The following is a 21,062-nucleotide window of genomic DNA, read 5'->3' on the forward strand; positions in this document are numbered from 1 at the left end:
ATATATTCAAGGAGTTGGATATATTTCTTAAGGCTAAAGGGATCAAGGGATATGGGGAGAAAGCAGGGACACGGTACTGAATTTGGATGATCAGCCATGATCTCATTGAATGGCCTACTCCTGCTCCTATCTTCTATGTTTCCACTTTGACCCTCTTTAGTAGCAGATATTTCAATCCCCTTGTTGCTACTCTCTCAAACTTTCTCCCTAAACCTCTGTCTCGTTCTCAAACTTTGAAACCCCCGAAAAGCCATCTGCTCAATAAAGCTTTCTGTCACCCTTCCTAACGTCTCTCTTCTGCAATAAGAGCACAGCTGTCATCATAGGTGACTTTAACTTACATATAGATTGGACTAGCCTAATCAGTAAAAATAATGAGGAGGAGGAATTCCTTGAGTGTTTAAGGGATGGTTATCTGGATCAATATGTCGAGGAACCAACTCGGGAACAGGCTATATTGGACTGGGTACTGTGCAATGAGAAGGGACTAATCAGTAATCTTGTTGTACGGGGACCCTTGGGTCAGAGCGATCATAACATGATCGATTTCTCACTCGAAATGGAGAGCGAAGAAATTGACTCAGAGACTAAGGTCCTGAATTTAAACAAGGGGAATTATGATGCCATGAGACGGGAACTGAGTAGGTCTGATTGGACAACGTTCCTGGGAGGACTGGAGGTAGATAAACAATGGCAAACATTTAAAGATAGAATGACAAAATTGCAAAAATTGTTTATACCAATCTGGCATAAAAGGAAATCTAAAAACGTGACTCAACCGTGGATAACAGGGGAAATTAGAGACAGCATAAAATCCAAAGATAGGGCGTATAAAATAGCCAAAAAAAGCGCCAGAGCGGAAGATTGGGAACAGTTTAAGATAGAGCAAAGGAGGGCAAAGGGCATAATCAAGAGGGGCAAAATAGCTTACGAAAACAAGCTGGCGGAAAATATAAAAACTAACTCCAAAAGCTTTTATAAGTATATCAAAAGGAAAAGACTGGTGAAAACCAAAGTTGGTCCATTGCAGTCAGATACGGGGGAATATATAATGGGAAATAAGGAAATGGCAGATCAACTAAATGCATACTTTGGGTCAGTCTTTACGAAGGAAGACACAAAAAACCTCCCTGGGATATCGGGAAAAATAGGGACATTGGCAAAGGAGGAACTGACGCAAATCAATATCTCTAAGGATATGGTGTTAAGGAAGCTAAAGGGATTGAAGGTGGACAAATCCCCAGGGCCTGATAACATGCATCCTAGGGTACTGAAGGAGGTGGCCCTAGAGATAGCGGATGCACTAAGGATGATTTTTCAGAATTCATTAGACTCGGGAACAGTGCCCATGGATTGGAGGGTAGCTAACGTTACCCCACTATTCAAAAAGGGGGGTAGGGAAAAAGCAGGTAATTACAGACCTGTAAGCCTTACATCAGTTGTGGGCAAAATGCTGGAGTCCATCATTAAGGATGAAATAGCGGAGCACTTAGCAAATGGGGACAGGATAGGACAGAGTCAACATGGATTTACAAAGGGTAAATCGTGCTTGACTAATCTATTGGAATTTTTTGAGGGAGTAACTGGTAGAATAGATGGGGGAGAGCCAGTAGATGTGGTGTACCTGGACTTCCAAAAGGCCTTCGATAAGGTCCCACATAAAAGATTAGCATGGAAAATTGAGGCTCATGGGATAAAGGGGAAAGTATTGGCGTGGATAGGGAACTGGCTGTCAGATAGAAAACAGAGAGTTGGAATAAACGGCTCATTTTCTGAATGGCAGGCAGTAACAAGTGGGGTACCACAGGGATCTGTCCTGGGCCCCCAGCTGTTCACAATTTACATTAATGACCTGGATCAGGGAGTCGGATGCAGCATTTCCAAATTTGCAGACGACACTAAACTAGGAGGGGGGGTGGGCTCAGAGGAAGAGACCAGGAAGCTCCAGAGCGATTTGGACAGACTGGGCGATTGGGCGGATAAATGGCAGATGCACTATAATGTGGACAAGTGCGAAGTTATCCACCTTGGGTGCAGGAACGGGAGGGCAAATTATTATTTAAATGGCAATAGATTGGGAGAGGGGGAAGTACAGAGAGACCTGGGTGTTCTTGTACACCAGTCACTGAAGGCGAGCATGCAGGTGCAACAGGCGGTCAAGAAGGCAAACGGTATGCTGGCCTTCATAGCAAAAGGGTTAGAATACAGGAACAGGGATACCTTGCTGCAGCTGTACAGGGCACTGGTGAGACCACACCTTGAGTACTGTGTACAGTTTTGGTCGCCTCATCTGAGGAAGGATGTTCTTGCCATGGAGGGGGTGCAGCGGCGATTCACCAGGCTGATACCAGGAATGGCGGGAATGACCTATGAGGAGAGACTATGTAGTTTAGGGATGTACACACTGGAGTTTAGAAGATTGAGAGGGGACCTCATAGAAGTGTATAAAATTCTGACAGGTCTAGACAGACTGGATGCAGAAGGAATGTTTCCCTTGGCGGGTGAGAACAGAACTAGAGGACATAATTTAAGGATAAGGGCTAAACCATTTAGGACAGAGATGAGGGGGAATTTCTTCACTCAGAGAGTGGTGAACCTGTGGAACTCATTGCCACAGAGGGCAGTGTACGCCAGCTCATTAAATATATTTAAGAGGGAATTAGATATATTTCTACGGGCAAAAGGGGTTAAGGGTTACGGAGAGAAGGCGGGGACGGGATACTGAATTAAAGGATCAGCCATGATCTCATTGAATGGCGGAGCAGGCACGAAGGGCCGAATGGCCTACTCCTGCTCCTATCTTCTATGTATCTATGTATCTTCCCAACTGGGTATCTGTTTTCCTGAGTTGTGAAGTGCCTTTCTTTACACTAAGGGATCTATATAAATGCAAGTTGTTGTTTAGACCATTAGGGTTAAAATTTCACCATCTTTGAGAAAGAAACTAACCACCACCTGGGGGGGCGGGAGGAGCCTTTTATACAGTGCAAGGAAGGAAAATAATGTGGATCATACCATGACATAATTGATGTAAAGAGGAAACTTGCTAGCGACTTTCTCTACTGTTAACCTGAACTTAGTCCTACAGTATGCAGATAATACTTCTATATCGTTCAGAATTGAGGAGTCACTGCGAGGAGCTGACCTGCTAGAGAATGATTGGTATTGGCCAGTATCAAGTTCTCTCTTCTTGCAGCCCTTTCACTGCTGAGGAGTTGAAGAATAACTCCTCCCCATGGAGGCAGAAGAAATTGAACTCAAATTGCTTGGGTCCCTAAGAGTTACTGTTGCCAATATTAGTAGCAATAACCAATCTATTTGAAATGGTTAATGCCTCTGTTAAAATAGCAAAGAAAGGAATATCATATGAACATGTTAAGCATTCATGTGCTAATACTGCCTACAGTAATTTCTGGTGTATTCTATTTTACATTTACTGATAAACAACTCCTCCCCATGGAAGCAAAAAACTGAACTCAAATGGTCTCTTGGGTGATACATTTGCCCAGATTTCTCAGGTCCCACAATTATATCTAATTTACCTGGTATCACCAGGTACTAAAGTCCCATAAGCCTCCATATGCTCACTCCTTTTACGGAAATGGAGTTTCACGATTGCCTCCCATCAGTCCTCTGCAGCCATCAGTGGCGAAGTGAAGGCAGGTGAAACAGAAACTGGATGAAAAGCACTTAAGATGCATTCTATAGCCAGCTATTACAGTGAATTCTCATGCACAAGCTCCAACATTTTATCCAATCTGATGAAAAAATGAAAACAGTGAAGAAAAGCTTTTAAGTTTTAACTTTTTATTATTTTACTCCCCTAAGACAAGTACAGACGAAAAGCTAACTTGACCATCAGCTTCATCATTCCGTAGAAAACTATGGTCCACCAACACAGCAGCCAATGCTCTTGAATAATTTGGGAGTTTTTGTCTCCATTACCCTATTCAGAAAATCACCCCAGGTGATTTTTGCATGAAGAAATACTTCCTGACATCTATCCTGAATTTGCCTTTCATCAAATTGTATCTTGCCCTACAGTCAGAATTTAAACTGAAATAGAGTTCCAGATTAACCTTTCTTCTTCCACTTAGTAGCCTAGAAATGATGGCAATCTTTTAACAGATGAACTCTTAACATATTCAACATTACTCTGCCATTTTAAAGCTGGCATTAGCCCATCTAACTGCTGGGCTAAAATTGTGAACAAAGGAATGCCAAATAAATGCATTAAGCATTCATCTGCTAATATTGTTAATAGTTATTTCTAGGCTAGTATCTTACAGATCTCTGTAAGATTCCATCTGATTCACCTCTTTTCAAGGTTAAAAAAATCTGAGTTCTTCTGACCTTTCTTCAGAGCACAGTCCCCTGACACAAGGAATCAACCATGTAGCCATTCTCTGCATCATTTCCAGGGCTTGGATGTTTCCAGTGTGTATTGGTAAACAAAACTAAATACAGTGTTCCAGATGTGCCCTGACCAGAGTACTGGAAAGCATCAGTAGGATGGCAACAGACTTGTAGAAGCAGATCCCCCCCCACCCTCAGGATGTTAGTCAGGCAGTCCTCTGCCTGGCATGATCCAAACTCACCTGTTTTTCTGGGTTCAGGAAATTTCCATTGGCCTGACATTCCCCCGCCCCGGCACAGGCCCGCCCTTTGGCAGGCTTGTAGTAGCAGCAGCAAAGCTTTCTAGCTGCTATCCAAAAATAGAATAAAACGAGTCCACAACTTCAGGAAACGTGGAGGCCTGGCCGATTTTAAGGGCCAAGCCTCATTTACACAAGGCTTCTGGGATTCCCGGCTAAGTGGCACATCTGCCGATGTCCCGCCCACCCATATGATGCAATCTCCAGTGAGAGTCCTGGCCACTATTAAAAGCACCACTACACATCTTCAAGGGAGGCTGCATTCAGTCAGGGCTAAAATCTAACTAACTGTAAATCACTGGTGGAAAGTCTCCATGTGCCTGTGGTGTGCCTTTTTTGCTCCCATACTGGCAGAAGTTAGCTTATTCAACTTGGGAACTTCAGCTAATTCACATGGCATGGTTGAGGGATCAGTAGTATTCCTTGATAGTGTAGCAGTAAAGGAAAGAGAGCTTCAGACAGTCATTATGCAGGACTTGCGGCCTTTGATATGGTCTCATGCACTGTTTTGATATGAAAGACAAGCTTCTGGCTTGCATTCAAATATCCTTTGCCTGATACCCCCTATTTAGGTCAGTGCTGGTGAGCATCTGTTCAAGGTTGCCAGTGATTAGTCTTCATATATTGAATCAAAGGTATTGCCTCAGAGCTGACTATATTCTACTTTCAAGTCTGTCCTGCCCTGAGCAATTAGTTACTTGGATGATGGACCCCGTATTAAACATACCACCAGAGTAATCTAGGCTATTCCTCCATGTTGTTTGGTCCTGGGGTCACAAGATTTCCATTGCAGATGCCATGTTGGTACCATTCGTACTCTGGTGAACATGGTCGGTCTAGCATATCAGCCATGCCAGAGATGGAGCTACTCTTCTGAACTGGAAGTATTCATCCAAGAGATGATCTCCCCATCTTGCTCAGCCTCTCATCCAGCATGGTGTGTATGGTGGCCAGGATATTGTGCATATTCTTTTGGTGTTCAACTTCCTCATGTAGCAGGTAGGGCCACTGACCTATTCCAACTTTTTTAGGAAGAAGTCGTTAAATTAAAGTCACAGCCGCAATGGAGTGAAAGGCAACTGTTGCAGCTGTATTCTCATCGTAGACCCTTTACATCCAGCACACTGAACAGTGCCAATCTAATCCCACCTAGCGATGTACCCAACCTCCACGTTTCCTGTGCTACAGCAGTTAAAATAACATCGGGGTCATACATATAATTATGAGCCTCCCACCTCTCCATAGCCGGAGACCTGTCGGCCCCGATACTCGCCGTTGTTAATATCGCGGCGGGAATCATCATTTCCACCATTTTAACAATTTCCAGCCCATAGGGAGGGGGGTGAGGTCATTTAAAATTGAGGCCTACATCTTTTTTACAGATTAGAAACAGTATGGGGCCTTGACTACTAAAAATAATAAAAAACAACAGAAAATGCTGGAAATACTCAGCAGGCCAGGCAGCATCCGTGGAGAGAGAAACAGTTTCTTTCCCAGACCTGAAACGTTAACTCTGTTTCTCTCTCCACGGATGCTGCCTGGCCTGCTGAGTATTTCCAGCATTTTCAGCATCCGCAGTATTTTGCAATTATACTAAAAATATATATATACTGTATTAAATGTTTATACCAGGTTAAAAAAAAAATCACAAGAAAAATATCTGACACTGCTGGGCAGTATTTTCTACAGAATGTGTCCTAGTCTTTCATTTCCGTTTAAGTTTTTAAAAATTAGGTTATTCCTTACCTGAACTGTGCAATTTGGAAACTGGTACAAGGCAGCCAAGACATAGGGGACGATTCCCATAAGGGTCACGGACAGCATAGATTACATCTTTGTACATAAGAAGTATTGAATAAGAGGTAGACGTTGCAGTCATCAAATTTCTAATCCTAGAAATCAAGATCAAAACTGGTGACTTAGGTCTCCTCTTTACAAATCATTAAACACCATAAAGCAATAACTACCAACATCACCTTGCTAGAAGATTACATAACTAGCTTTATTGGACAGTTTGCTAATTCCTTGCAATTTAGTGTTGTTAATGGGGCACTCTGTGACAAAGTGCCTGCCAAATTTTTTCAATGTGAGCAGAAGAGGATCCATGCATGAATTCAACTGGATAACATACGAATGACAATGCATTGGAACTTTTTTCATCTAGCTGTGTACTCCAATTTGGGGATTTACAATGCTGTCAGGTTTATAGTTTCTAGGGTCTCTGTTGTGTAGTGGGAAGTGCTAGTAAACAAGGGCCCTTGAGTATATCATTTCATTGTAGTGTAATTAGTGGTATTGATTTGATTTAATTTAATTTGAATTAATTAAAGGGTAAGTCATGGCAACACAGCTCGGCCCCGTGGCATGTTCCTCCTGCACTATGTGGGAAATCAGAGACACTCCTGTGTCCCTGACGACCATCCGTGCGGGAAGTGTATCCAGTTGCAGCTAATGACAGACCTCATTGCGGTGCTGGAGCTGCGAATGGATACATACTGGAGCATTCACGATGCTGAGGACATCGTGGATAGCATGTTTAGGGAGTTGGTCACACCGCAGGTAAAGGCTGCACAGGCAGGAAGGGAATAGGTGACCACCAGGCAGAGTAGTAGGCGCAGGCAGGTAGTGCAGAGGTCCCCCTTGGCCATCCCCCTTTCAAACAGATATATCACTTTGGATATTGTTGAGGGAGATAGCAGCAGCCAACTTCCTGGCACCATGGGTGGTCCTGCTGCACAGGAAGGGGGGAAAAAGAGACAGAGAGGTATAGTGACAGGGGATTCTATTGTAAGGGGAATAGATAGGCGTTTCTGCAGCCACAAACGAAATTCCAGGATGGTATGTTGCCTCCCCTGGTGCAAGGGTCAAGGATGTCTCGGGGCGGCTGCAGGGCATTCTGGAGGGGGAGGATGAACAGCCAGTTGTCGTGGTGCAAATAGGTACCAACGATATAGGTAAAAAACGGTATGAGGTCCTAAAAGCTGAATATAGGGAGTTAGGAGGTAAATTAAAAAATAGGATCTCAAAGGTAGTAATCTCAGAATTGCTACCAGTGCCACGTGCTAGTCAGAGTAGAAATAGAAGGATATTTCAGATGAATACGTGGCTAGAGGAATGGTGCAAGGGGGAGGGATTCAAATTCCTGGGACATTGGAACCCTTACTGGGGGAGGTGGGACCAGTACTAACTGGACGGTTTGTACCTGGACAAGACCGGAACCGATGTCCTAGGGGGAGTGTTTGCTAGTGCTGTTGGGGAGGGTTTAAACCAAAATGGCAGGGGGTTGGGAACCTGTGCAGGGAGACAGAGGAAAGGGAAGCAAGGATAGAAACAAAAGACAGGAAGGAGAAAAGCAAAAGTGGAAGGGTGTAAATCAAACAGGGCCACAGTAAATAATAGTTCTAAAAGGACTAAGAGTGTTAAAAAATCAAGCCTGAAGGCTTTGTGTCTTAATGCGAGGAGCATTCGTAATAAGGTGGATGAATTAGCTGCGCAAATAGATGTAAATGGATATGATATAATTGGGATTACGGAGACATGGCTCCAGGGTGACCAAGACTGGGAATTCAACATCCAGGGGTATTCAATATTCAGGAAGGACAGGTAAAAAGGAAAAGGAGGTGGGGTAGCATTGCTGGTTAAAGAGGAGTTTAACACAATAGTAAGGAAGGATATTAGCTCTGATAAACATAGAAACATAGAAGATAGGAGCAGGAGTAGGCCATTCGGCCCCTCGAGCCTGCTCCGCCATTTAATGAGACCATGGCTGATCATCCAAATTCAGTACCCTGTCCCTGCCTTCTCCCCATATCCCTTGATCCCTTTAGCCTTAAGAAATATATCTAACTCCTTGAATATATTTAATGAACTCGCCTCAACTACCCTATGTGGCAGAGAATTCCACAGGTTCACCACTCTCTGGGTGAAGAAATTCCTCCTCATCTCAGTCCTAAATGGGTTACCCCTTATCCTTAGACTGTGATCCCTGGTTCTGGACTCCCCCGCCATTGGGAACATCCTTCCTGCATCTAGTTTGTCTAGTCCTGTTAGAATTTTATAAGTTTCAATGGGATCCCCTCTCATTCTTCTAAACTCAAGCGAATATAAGCCTAATCGACCAAATCTCTCCTCATACGTCATTCCTGCCATCCCAGGTATCAGTCTGGTGAATCTTCGCTGCACTCTCTCCATGGCAAGAACATCCATCCTCAGATAAGGCGACCAAAACTGCACACAATACTCAAGGTGTGCTCTCACCAAGGCCCTGTACAACTGCAGCAAGACATCCTTGCTCCTGTACTCAAATCCTCTCGCTATGAAGGCCAACATACCATTTGCCTCGCATTTATCCACATTATACTGCATTTGCCATGCATCTGCCCAATCACCCAACCTGTCCAAATCGTACTGGAGTTTCTCTGCATCCTCTTCACAGCACATACGCCCACCCAGCTTTGTATCGTCTGCAAACTTGGAGATATTACATCTAGTTCCCTCGTCTAGATCATTTATATATATTGTGAATAGCTGGGGTCCTAGCACCGATCCCTGCGGTACCCCACTAGTCACTGCCTGCCACTCGGAAAAAGACCCGTTTATTCCAACTCTTTGCTTCCTGTCTGCCAACCAGTTTTCTATCCAAGTCAGTAGCTTACCCCCAATCCCATGTGCTTTTAACTTTACACGCTAATCTCTTATGCAGGACCTTATCGAAAGCCTTCTGAAAGTCCAAATACACCACATCCACCGGTTCTCCCTTATCTATTCTACCAGTTACATCCTCAAAACATTCCAGTGGATTAGTCAAGCATGATTTACCTTTTGTAAATCCATGTTGACTTTGTCCGATCCTGTCACTGTTTTCCAAGTGCTCTGCTATTACATCTTTTATAATGGACTCTAGCATTTTCCCCACTACCGATGTCAGGCTTACCGGTCTATAATTCCCCGTTTTCTCTCTACCACCCTTTCTAAATAGTGGGGTTACATTAGCTATCCTCCAATCCATGGGAACTGTGCCAGAGTCTATAGAATTTTGGAAGATGACCAGCAATGCATCTACTATTTCTAGGGCCACTTCCTTAAGTACCCTAGGATGTAGATTATCAAGCCCTGGGGATTTATCGGCCTTCAATCCCGTCAATTTCCCTGACACCATTTCCCTACAAATACTGATTTCATTCAATTCCTCCCTCTCATTGGACCCAATGTTCCCCGACATCTCTGGGAGATTATTTGTGTTCTCCTTTGTGAAGACAGAACCAAAGAATGTATTTAATTGGTCTGCCATGTCTTTGTTCCCCATTATAAATTCCCCTGATTCTGACTGCAAGGGACCTACGCTTGACTTCACGAATAATTTTCTCTTCACATATCTATAGAAGCTTTTACAGTCAGTTTTTAGGCAAGCTTACTCTCAAAATTTATTTTCCCCATCTTAATTAATCCCTTTGTCCTCCTTTGCTGAATCCTAAACTGCTCCCAATCCTCAAGTTTGCTGCTTTTTCTGGCCAAATTATATGTCCTCTCCTTGGATCTTATGCTATCCCTAATTTCCCTTGTTAGCCATGGTCGAGTCACCTTTTTTGTTTTATTTTTATGCCAAACAGGGATGAACAAATTTTGTAGTTCATGCGATCTTTAAATGTTTGCCATTGCCTATCCACCATCAACCCTTTAAGTAACGTTCCCCAATCCATCCTAGCCAACTCGTGCCTCATACCATCGTAGTTTCCTTTATTTAAATTCAGGACCCTAGTCTCTGAGTCAACTACTTCACTCTCCATTTTAATGAAGAATTCTATCATATTATGATCGCTCCTCCCCAAGGGGCCTCGCACAACAAAATTGCTAATTAATCCTTTCTCATTACATAATATCCAGTCTAAGATGGCCTGATCTCTAGTTGGTTCCTCGACATATTGGTCCAGGAAACCATCCTGTATACACTCTAGGAATTACTCCGCCACAGTATTGTTACTAATTTGGTTAGCCCAATCTATATGTAGATTAAAGTCACCCATGATAACTGCTGTACCCTTATTGCACGTGTCTCTAATTTCCCGTTTAATGGAATGTTGGCCTTCGTAGCAAGAGGGTTCGAGTACAGGAACAAGGATGTCTTGCTACAGTTGTACAGGGCCTTGGTGAGACCGCACCTTGAGTATTGTGCGCTGTTTTGGTCGCCTTATCTGAGGAAGGATGTTCTTGCCATGGAAGGAGTGCAGCGAAGATTCACCAGGCTGATACCTGGGATGGCAGGAATGACGTATGAGGAGAGATTGTGTCGATTGGGCTTATACTCACTGGAGTTTAGAAGATTGAGAGGGGATCTCATCGAAACCTATAAAATTCTGTCAGGCCTGGACAGACTAGATGCTGGAAGGATGTTCCCGATGGTCGGGGAGTCCAGAACCAGGGGTCATAGTCTAAGGATAAGGGGTAGGCCATTTAGGACTGAAATGAGGAGGAATTTCTTCACCCAGAGAGTGGTGAACCTGTGGAATTCTCTGCCACAGAGGGCGGTGGAGGCCAGTTCATTAAATATATTCAAGAAGGAGTTGGATATATTTCTTAAGGCTAAAGGGATCAAGGGATATGGGGAGAAGGCAGGGACAGGGTACTGAATTTGGATGATCAGCCATGATCTCATTGAATGGCGGAGCAGGCTCGAAGGGCCGAATGGCCTATTCTTGCTCCTATCTTCTATGTTTCTATCCCCAACCTCAGCATTACTGTTTGGGGGTCTGTATACAACTCCCACTATCGTTTTCTGCCCATACAGATTCCACATCATCAGAGTTAATATCCTTACTATTGTGTTAATCTCCTCTTTAAACAGCAATGCTACCCCACCTCCCCAGTTCTTGGGGAGGAGTGACCTGTACCAAGGGGACGGTCTACACCTGAGCTGTGAGGGAGCCGATGTCCTCGGGGTAATATTTTCTAGGGCGGTTCGGGAGGATTTAAACTAATTTGGCAGGGGGATGGGAACCTAGATAGTGGAAAAGAGGGAAGTCATATGAAGTCAGAAATAGATGGTAGAAAGGTGAGAAGCAATAAGCAAAGGAGAAAAACACAAAGGGCCAAACTAATTCATAATGAGAGTGTGAAAAAAGCAAGCCTGAAGGCTTTGTATCTTAATGCTAGAAGCATTAGGAACAAGGTGGATGAATTAGTTGTGGAAATAGAGGTAAACAAGTATGATTTGATTGGGATTACAGAAACGTGGCTGCAGGGTGGGCAAGGCTGGGAACTTAACATCCAGGGATATACAATATTTAGGAAGGATCGGCAAAAAGGTAGGGGAGGTGGGGTAGCATTGCTGGTAAAGGAGGGGATTAATGCAATGGAAAGGAAGGATATTAACTCGGATGAAACGGAATCTGTATGGGTAGAAATGAGAAATAGCAAGGGGAGGAAAACGTTAGTGGGTGTGATATATAGGCCTCCAAATAGTAATATGGAGGTGAGGGAAGGCATAAAAAGGGAAATTAGAGAAGCGTGCGATAAGAGCACAGCTGTCATCATGGGTGACTTTAATTTACATATTGATTGGACTACCCAAATTAGTAAAAATTCTGAGGAGGAGGAATTCCTGGAATGTTTTCGGGACGGTTATCTGGACCAATATGTCGAGGAGCCGACTCGAGATCAGGCCATTTTAGACTGGGTATTGTGCAATGAGAAGGGACTTATCAACAATCTTCTTGTACGAGGCCCCTTGGGTCAGAGCGATCATAATATGATCGAGCTCTCAGTCGAGATGGAGAGTGAGGAAATTGAATCAGAGACTAAGGTCCAGAACTTAAATAAAGGGAATTACGAGGGTATGAGACGGGAATTGGGTAAGATTGATTGGGTGGTGTTTCTGGGGGGATTGACAGTGGATAGACAATGGCAAGCATTCAAGGATAGAATGGAAGAATTCCAGAACATGTTTATACCGGTTTGGCATAAAAATAAACCTAAAAAGGTGGCTCAACCGTGGATAACGAGGGAAATTAGGGACAGCATAAAATCAAAAAAAAGGGCATATCAACTGGCAAAAAAAAGCACCAGACTGGAAGATTGGGGGCAGTACAGGATACAGCAAAAGAGGACAAAGGGATTAATCAGGAAGGGGAAAATAGAATACGAAAGTAAACTTGCAGCAAACATAAAGACAGACTGCAAAAGCTTTTATCAGTATATCAGGAGGAAAAGACTGGTAAAATCCCAAGTCGGTCCCTTGCAGTCCGATTCGGGAGAATATATAATGGAGAATAAGGAAATGGCAGACCAATTAAACTCATACTTTGGTTCTGTATTCACAAAGGAGGACACAAATAACCTCCCAGGAATATCGGCAAACATAGGGACTAATGAGAGGGAGGAGCTGACAGAAATTAGTATCTCTAGGGATATGGTGTTGGGTAAGTTGAGGGGACTGAAGGCCGACAAATCCCCGGGGCCTGATAAACTACATCCTAGGGTACTTAAGGAGGTGGCCCTGGAGATAGCAGATGCTCTAAGGATCATCTTCCGGAACTCCATTGACTCGGGAACAGTACCCGTGGATTGGAGGGTAGCTAATGTTACCCCAATATTTAAAAAGGGGGGTAGAGAGAAAGCAGGGAATTATAGACCAGTAAGCCTTACATCGGTTGTGGGCAAAATGCTAGAGTCCATTATTAAGGATAAAATAGCGGAGCACTTGACAAATGGGGAAAGGATCGGACAGAGTCAACATGGATTTACAAAGGGTAAATCGTGTTTGATTAATCTGCTGGAATTTTTTGAGGAAGTAACTGGTAAAATAGATGGGGGAGAGCCAGTGGATGTGGTGTACCTTGACTTCCAGAAAGCCTTCGATAAGGTTCCACACAAAAGATTATCATGCAAAATTAAGGCTCATGGGATTGGGGGCAAAGTATTAACGTGGATAGAGAACTGGCTGGCGGATAGAAAACAGAGAGTTGGAATAAACGGCTCGTTTTCGGAGTGGCAGGCAGTGACCAGCGGGGTGCCGCAAGGATCTGTCCTGGGACCCCAGCTGTTCACAATATATATAAATGATCTGGATCAGGGAATTGGATGCAATATTTCCAAATTCGCTGACGACACTAAACTAGGAGGAGGGGTGGGCTCTGATGAGGATGTCAGGAGGCTACAGTGCGATTTGGACAGGTTGGGGGAATGGGCGGATGCGTGGCAGATGCACTATAATGTGGATAAATGCGAGGTTATCCACTTTGGGGGTAAAAACAGGAGGGTAGATTATTATCTAAATGGCAATAGATTGGGAGATGGGGAAGTGCAGAGGGACCTGGGTGTTCTTGTGCACCAGTCACTGAAGGAGAGCATGCAGGTGCAACAGGCGATTAAGAAGGCAAATGGTATGTTGGCCTTCATATCAAGGGGGTTCGAGTATAGGAATAGGGATACCTTACTACAGCTGTACAAGGTGCTGGTGAGACCGCATCTGGAGTATTGTGTACAGTTTTGGTCGCCCCATCTGCGGAAGGATGTTCTTGCCATGGAAAGAGTGCAGCGGCGATTCACCAGGCTGATACCTGGAATGGCGGGAATGACCTACGAGGAGAGATTGAATAGTTTGGGCTTGTACTCACTGGAGTTTAGAAGATTGAGAGGGGATCTCATCGAAACATATAAAATTATGGCAGGCCTGGACAGGCTGAATTCAGAGAGAATGTTTCCAATGGCAGGGGAGCACAGAACCAGGGGCCACAGTCTAAAAATAGCGGGCAAATCATTTAAAACAGAGATGAGGAAGAATTTCTTCACTCAAAGAGTGGTGAGCCTGTGGAATTCCCTGCCACAGAGGGCTGTGAAGGCTAATTCAATAAATATTTTCAAGAGAGAATTGGATATATTTCTGAAGGCTAAGGGGATTAAGGGTTACGGAGAAAAGGCGGGGACGGGGTACTGAACTGGTAAGATCAGCTAAGATCTCAGATGAAGATCAGCCATGATCTCATTGAATGGCGGAGCAGGCTCGAAGGGCCGAATGGCCTACTCCTGTTCCTATCTCTATGTTTCTATGTTTCTATGTTTTCCTTTTTTCCTGTCCTTCCTGAATATTGAATACCCCTGGATGTTGAATTCCCAGTCTTGGTCACCCTGGAGCCATGTCGCCGTAATCCCAATTATACCATATCCGTTTACATCTATTTGCACAGCTAATTCATCCACCTTGTTACGAATGCTCCTCGCATTAAGACACAAGGGCCTAGAATTTGGGTTGGGGCGCCAAAGCGGCGCAAAAGTCGCCTGAGTGCAGGATTTAGCGCAGCGATCGGAGTAATTCCGATCGCCAGAAATTCAGTTTCAGTGCCGCTCGAGGGACACAGGGCGAGGCTCAAGGCGCTCCACGTCCCTCTTAGGGCGCTGAAACTGATTATCACAGCGCAACGTGCCGCAGCGCCACACGCTGCGGCACGGCACGCTGCGGTACTGCAGGCCTTCCTCCCACTGTTAAGGAGGAGGTGCCTGCAACAGCGCGATCCCCAATCGAGTGTGCCGGCAAATGAGCCCGGCACCAAGGAGAAGTGCCGGGCTCTCGGGAAACAGCCGGGAATGCCGCGGGGGGGTGGGTTAGGAGGCCGGGGACATAGGTGCTGGCAGGCGGCGGCCGAAAAAGCGGCCGCCCCGCACCTCCACCTTAACTTGCGCCGCTGCCGGCACAGTAAGGCCCCGTGAACCGGGCGCGGGTAGCGAGCGGCGCAACTGCAGCATTCGCTACCAAATATCGCAAACGGGGCACGAATGGGGCGCTGCGCACACCGATGACGTCATCGGTGGCGGCGCAGCGCAAAAGCCTAACGCCACCATTAGCGCCCCTACTGAATATCACGGGAGACGCAGCCAGTGGCGCTACAGCCACTGACTGCCTCTTTAGGCGCTAACAGGTGGCGCTACTCACCCAATTTCTCCCCCAAAGCCTTCAGGCTTGATTTTTTAACACTCTTAGACCTTTTAGAATTCTTATTTACTGTGGCCCTGTTTGATTTACACCCTTGATTTCTCTGCCTTCCACTTTTGCTTTTCTCCTTCCTGTCTTTTGTTTCTATCCTTGCTTCCCTTTCCTTTGTCTCCTTTCAGAAGTTCCCAACCATCTGCCATTTTAGTTTAAACCCTCCCCAACATCACTAGCAACACTCCCCCTAGGACATCGGTTCCGGTCCCTCCCAAGTGCATACCGTCCAGTTTGTACTGGTCCCACCTCCCCCAGAACCGGTTCCAATGTCCCAGGAATTTGAATCCCTCCCCCTTGCACCATTCCTCTAGCCACGTATTCATCTGAAATATCCTTCTATTTTTACTCTGACTAGCACGTGGCACTGGTAGCAATCCTGAGATTACTACCTCTAAGGTCCTATTTTTTTAATTTACCTCCTAACTCCCTATATTCAGCTGATGATGTGTAATCTGTATGGGCAGAGCTGAGAAATACCAAGGGGCAGAAAATGTTAGTGGGAGTTGTATACAGACCCCCAAACAGTAATGCTGAGGTTGGGGATGGCATTAAACAGGAAATTAGAGACGTGTGCAATAAGGGCACAGCAGTTATCATGGGTGACTTTAATCTACATATAGATTGGGCTAACCAAATTAGTAACAATACTGTGGAGGAGTAATTCCTAGAGTGTATACGGGATGGTTTCCTGGACCAATATGTCGAGGAACCAACTAGAGATCAGGCCATCTTAGACTGGATATTATGTAATGAGAAAGGATTAATTAGCAATTTTGTTGTGCGAGGCCCCTTGGGGAGGAGCGATCATAATATGATAGAATTCTTCATTAAAATGGAGAGTGAAGTAGTTGACTCAGAGACTAGGGTCCTGAATTTAAATAAAGGAAACTACGATGGTATGAGGCACGAGTTGGCTAGGATGGATTGGGGAACGTTACTTAAAGGGTTGATGGTGGATAGGCAATGGCAAACATTTAAAGATCGCATGAACTACAAAATTTGTTCATCCCTGTTTGGCATAAAAATAAAACAAAAAAGGTGACTCGACCATGGCTAACAAGGGAAATTAGGGATAGCATAAGATCCAAGGAGAGGACATATAATTTGGCCAGAAAAAGCAGCAAACCTGAGGATTGGGAGCAGTTTAGGATTCAGCAAAGGAGGGCAAAGGGATTAATTAAGAGGGGGGAATTAGATTATGAGAGTAAGCGTGCAGGGAACATAAAAACTGACTGTAAAAGCTTCTATAGATATGTGAAGAGAAAAAGATTGGTGAAGTCAAGCGTAGGTCCCTTGCAGTCAGAATCAGGGGAATTTATAACGGGGAACAAAGAAATGGCAGACCAATTAAATACATACTTTGGTTCTGTCTTCACAAAGGAGGACACAAATAACCTCCCAGAGATGTCAGGGAATGTAGGGTCTAATGAGAGGGAGAAATTGAATGAAATCAGTATTTGTAGGGAAATGGTGTTAGGGAAATTGATGGGATCGAAGGCCGATAAATCCCCAGGGCCTGATAATCTGTTTGGCAGATAAAATGAAACATATCTATGCACTCAAATCAGTAATGATTTTAGCTGGCTCATATACCTTCCCATCAGCACCCAGAACTGGTCCAGATGCTGATCCACAGGAATCTCCATAGAACTATTTGCTGGTGCTCCAAAGCAGAGAGTGAAGAGATCTAAAATGATGATTCTCCACATGACTAAGAAACAGGTGACAATAGAGCCCACAAGATTTTTTTTAATGAATTCTGAAAATTATTTACATTTGATGGTTATGGTAGAAATACTTTATATTGCAAGTCCTTGGCCCCGATTTTCGGCTTGTGTGGGGAATGGTCGGATTTCCCCGAATGTGGGGTTTCTGACACACATAAAAAAGTGTCAGCCAGCTCCACGCAATTTTCCCTCAAGTGGCCAATTAATTCCCAGCATGTGGGAAGCCTTGCTAATTGTCCAATTCGAGTCAGAAATCCCCACAGTATGATGTCATCATTCGTGGTGCTTTCAAGGTCCACAGCAAGCACTGCATCCTCTGAAGGCTTCCAAACGAACCATACAGGATGGCAGAGGAGCCTGCAGCAGCTGTGGCCAGTGCCAGACCCCGAGCTGCCTCCAAATTTGACGAGGCTTCACTGCAGGCATTATTGGATGGGGTTAGGGTCCACAGGGAGGTCCTCTTCCCTAGGTCAGGGAGGAAGAGGCCTCCCACTGAGACCAATGCTGCATGGATGCAGGTGTCAGCAGATGCCAACTCGCTGGGAGTCACCAGAAGAACCTTGGCATTACATCTCTAATTACATCTCTAACTCCTTCCTTTACTCCCCCACAGTACTATCCAGAGCCCCCGTCCTCACTGTGGAGGAAGAGGCTGTGCAGCCAGACTCCTCAGAGGAAGCTCCAACCTCTGAGGGCGCAGCGTCAGCAGAAGTAAGCGCACCCAGCACCAGCGCAGACACTCACACCTCGGGGGGACCTTCGGGACATAGAGTAGTGTTGTCACCTGGTGTTTCACAGCTCACAAGTGAGCCTCAGCAGATTCTGGAGACAGGGACTGCAGTGGAGAGTCCTCGTCGAAGAGCGCAGGACTCTGCCAGCTCAGCTCAGCTGCGCTGCATGTTGACCCTCTGCCTCTGGGTCCATCCGCAAGAGAAGAGGTGATGGATCTCCATGCAGATGCAGGAGTCTCTGGCAGGTTTTGTCTCCAGGGTCGCTGCGAATGTGGAGCGAATGGAGGAGTCCATAGCGACCATGAGCAGAGCCTTTGTGGAGTCATTGGCGCATGAACGCATCACCATGGAAAGGTTGGCAACCTCCATGCAGGAGATAACTCGCCAGGGTACGGAAAACATGGTGAGTGCTCATAAGAGAATGACATCTCTTGAGGAGCGTTGACCATCTGTTGAACAGAGAAACCAGATCTTCATGGAAGTCCTTCTGAGTAGGACTGCCAGTGCAGAAATGGGTCCCACTGGCCCCCTAAAGCGCAGCAAGGTGCTCTCAAGCCACTTCCAAGCGCTGGCCCCTTCTGGCCTGTGCAGCTTCAGGTGAGTGAGCAGCAGCCTGGTGCTCATCCTGCTGTTCCTGGTTCTGCTGCTGCCGCCTCTGCTGTTGGAGATCCTCTAATGCCAGGAAGGGAAGGTACCAAAGGCCTCCCATGCTTCTGGCAGATGCCTCCGTTGAGAGGGTGCTGAGTTACGGTGGTGAGAGGGGCTTCCCAGGAGCTCACACTGGAGAAGTATGTGAGGCTCCAACTTTCTACAGCTGCTCCCAAGGCATCAAAAAGTTCCCCCAAGCCTTGATCAACAAGGTCCTGCAGCCTGCAAATGCTGCCTATTTAAATCTCTTCAGCCCTCAGCGACCTGCTGCTGCAAGCAAGCAAGCCAGCTGTTTTCACACCAGCTCTCATCGGCGGGGTTCCCCGCAGCCGTGTTTCATGTGGGGAAAGCCCCAAAGTCGCAACGGCCCTGGAAAATCTTCCTTAACAAGGTGATCATTGGTGATTAGTGCTCCGACGAGCAGTCCCACCAGCGGCGGCCGGGACTGAAGCGGGTGACGGAGAAATGGCGGTTCGAAAGTCGGACGGGGCGGGGAATCAGGCAGGGGGAGTCCCGACCCACTTTTTCCGCGATTTTCGGACCCCGGCCGCATCAAAAGCTGCCCGCCGGCTGCCAGAAAATCGGGGCCCTTGTGTCTTGAAGCCATGTATAAGCAAAAATACAAGGAATGTTGGCATCTAATGCATGGCATACCTTCCTTTTGGAATAAGAACATAAGAAATAGGAGCAGGAGTAGGCCAATTGGCCCCTCGAGCCTGCTCCGCCATTCAATAAGATCATGGCTGATCTGATCCTAACCGCCAATCCACTATGACAGGACCATCTCCTGAATCTAACAGAATTAGACACACGAAACAGGAGCAGGATCAGGCTACACGGCCCCTGGGCCCGCTCTGCTACCCACAGGGCCATGACCGATCCGAACCTAGACTCATGTCCAAATTCCTGCCCGCTCCCCGTAACCCTTAATTCCCTTTTCTTCTAGGAAACTGTCTATTTCTGTTTTAAATTTATGTAATGATGTAGCTTCGACAGCTTTTTGGGGCAGCATATTCCATGGACCTACCACCCTCTGAGTGAAGTAGTTCCTCCTCATCTCAGTTTTGAAAGAGCAGCCCCTTATTCTAAGACTATGCCCCCTAGTTCTAGTTTCACCCATCATCTGGAACATCCTCCCTGCATCCACCCGATCCAACCCCTTCACAATCTTATATGTTTCAATAAGATCGCCTCTCATTCTTCTGAACTCCAATGAGTAGAGTCCCAATCTACTCAACCTCTCCTCATATGTCCATCCCCTCATCCCCGGGATTAACCGAGTGAACCTTCTTTGTACTGACTCGAGAGCAAGTATGTCCTTTCTTAAGTATGGACACCAAAACTGTATGCAGTATTCCAGGTGTGGTCTCACCAATACCTTGTACAACTGAAGCAATACCTCCCTATTTTTATATTCTATCCCCCTAGCAATGAAAGCCAACATTCCATTGACCTTCTTAATCACTTGCTGCACCTGCATACTAACCTTTTGAGTTTCGTGCACCAGGACCCCCAGATCCCTTTGTACTTCAGTACTTTCCAGTTTCTTGCCATTAAGATAATAACTTGCTCTACGATTTTTCCTGCCAAAGTGCATAACCTCACACTTTCCAGTATTGTATTCCATCTGCCAAATCTCTGCCCACTTACTCAGCCTGTCTATGTCCCCTTGCAGGTTTTTTATGTTCTCCTCACTCACTACTTTCCCTCCCATCTTAGTATCATCTGCAAACTTTGATGTGTTACACTCGGTCCCCTCCTCCAAATCGTTAATATAGATTGTAAAGAGTTGGGGACCCAGCACTGACCCCTGCAGAACACCACTGGTTACTGATTGCCAGTCTGAGAATGAACCATTTATCCCAACTCTCTGCCTTCTGTTAGATAGCCAATCCTCTATCCATGCCAGAATATTACCCCCAATTCCGTGATTTTTTATCTTAAGCAATAATCTTGTGTGTGGCACCTTGTCAAATGCCTTTTGGAAGTCTAAATACACTACGTCCACTGGTTCCCCTTTATCCACCCTATATGTTACTTCCTCAAAGAACTCCAGCAAATTTGTCAAACATGACTTTCCCTTCATAAAACCATGCTGACTTTGTCCTATTAAATTATGATTATCCAAATGTCCTGTTACTGTCTCCTTAATAATGGACTCCAAAATTTTACCTACCACAGATGTTAGGCTAACCGGTCTATAGTTTCCAGCCTTCTGTCTACTGCCCTTTTTAAATAAGGGTGTTACATTAGCAGTTTTCCAGTCTGCCGGGACCTTTGCTGAGTCCAGGGAGTTTTGGAAGATTATTACCAATGCATCCAC

The 21,062-nt window shown here is 45.4% G+C and overlaps 1 protein-coding gene across 1 annotated transcript in view; it reads right to left on the reverse strand.

The window, feature by feature from the left end:
• Positions 1-21,062, reverse strand: part of ppat (phosphoribosyl pyrophosphate amidotransferase) — a 95,090-nt gene that overhangs the window by 32,495 nt on the left and 41,533 nt on the right. Inside the window, exon 5 of the mRNA XM_085970445.1 lies at positions 6,402-6,547. Coding sequence (XP_085826571.1) covers positions 6,402-6,547 — 146 coding nt within the window. The remainder of the gene's footprint in view (positions 1-6,401; positions 6,548-21,062) is intronic.

This window comes from Somniosus microcephalus, chromosome 2, assembly GCF_052327205.1.
Source record: "Somniosus microcephalus isolate GS21.2 chromosome 2, FLI_Smic_1.0, whole genome shotgun sequence".
Lineage (NCBI taxonomy): Eukaryota > Metazoa > Chordata > Chondrichthyes > Squaliformes > Somniosidae > Somniosus > Somniosus microcephalus.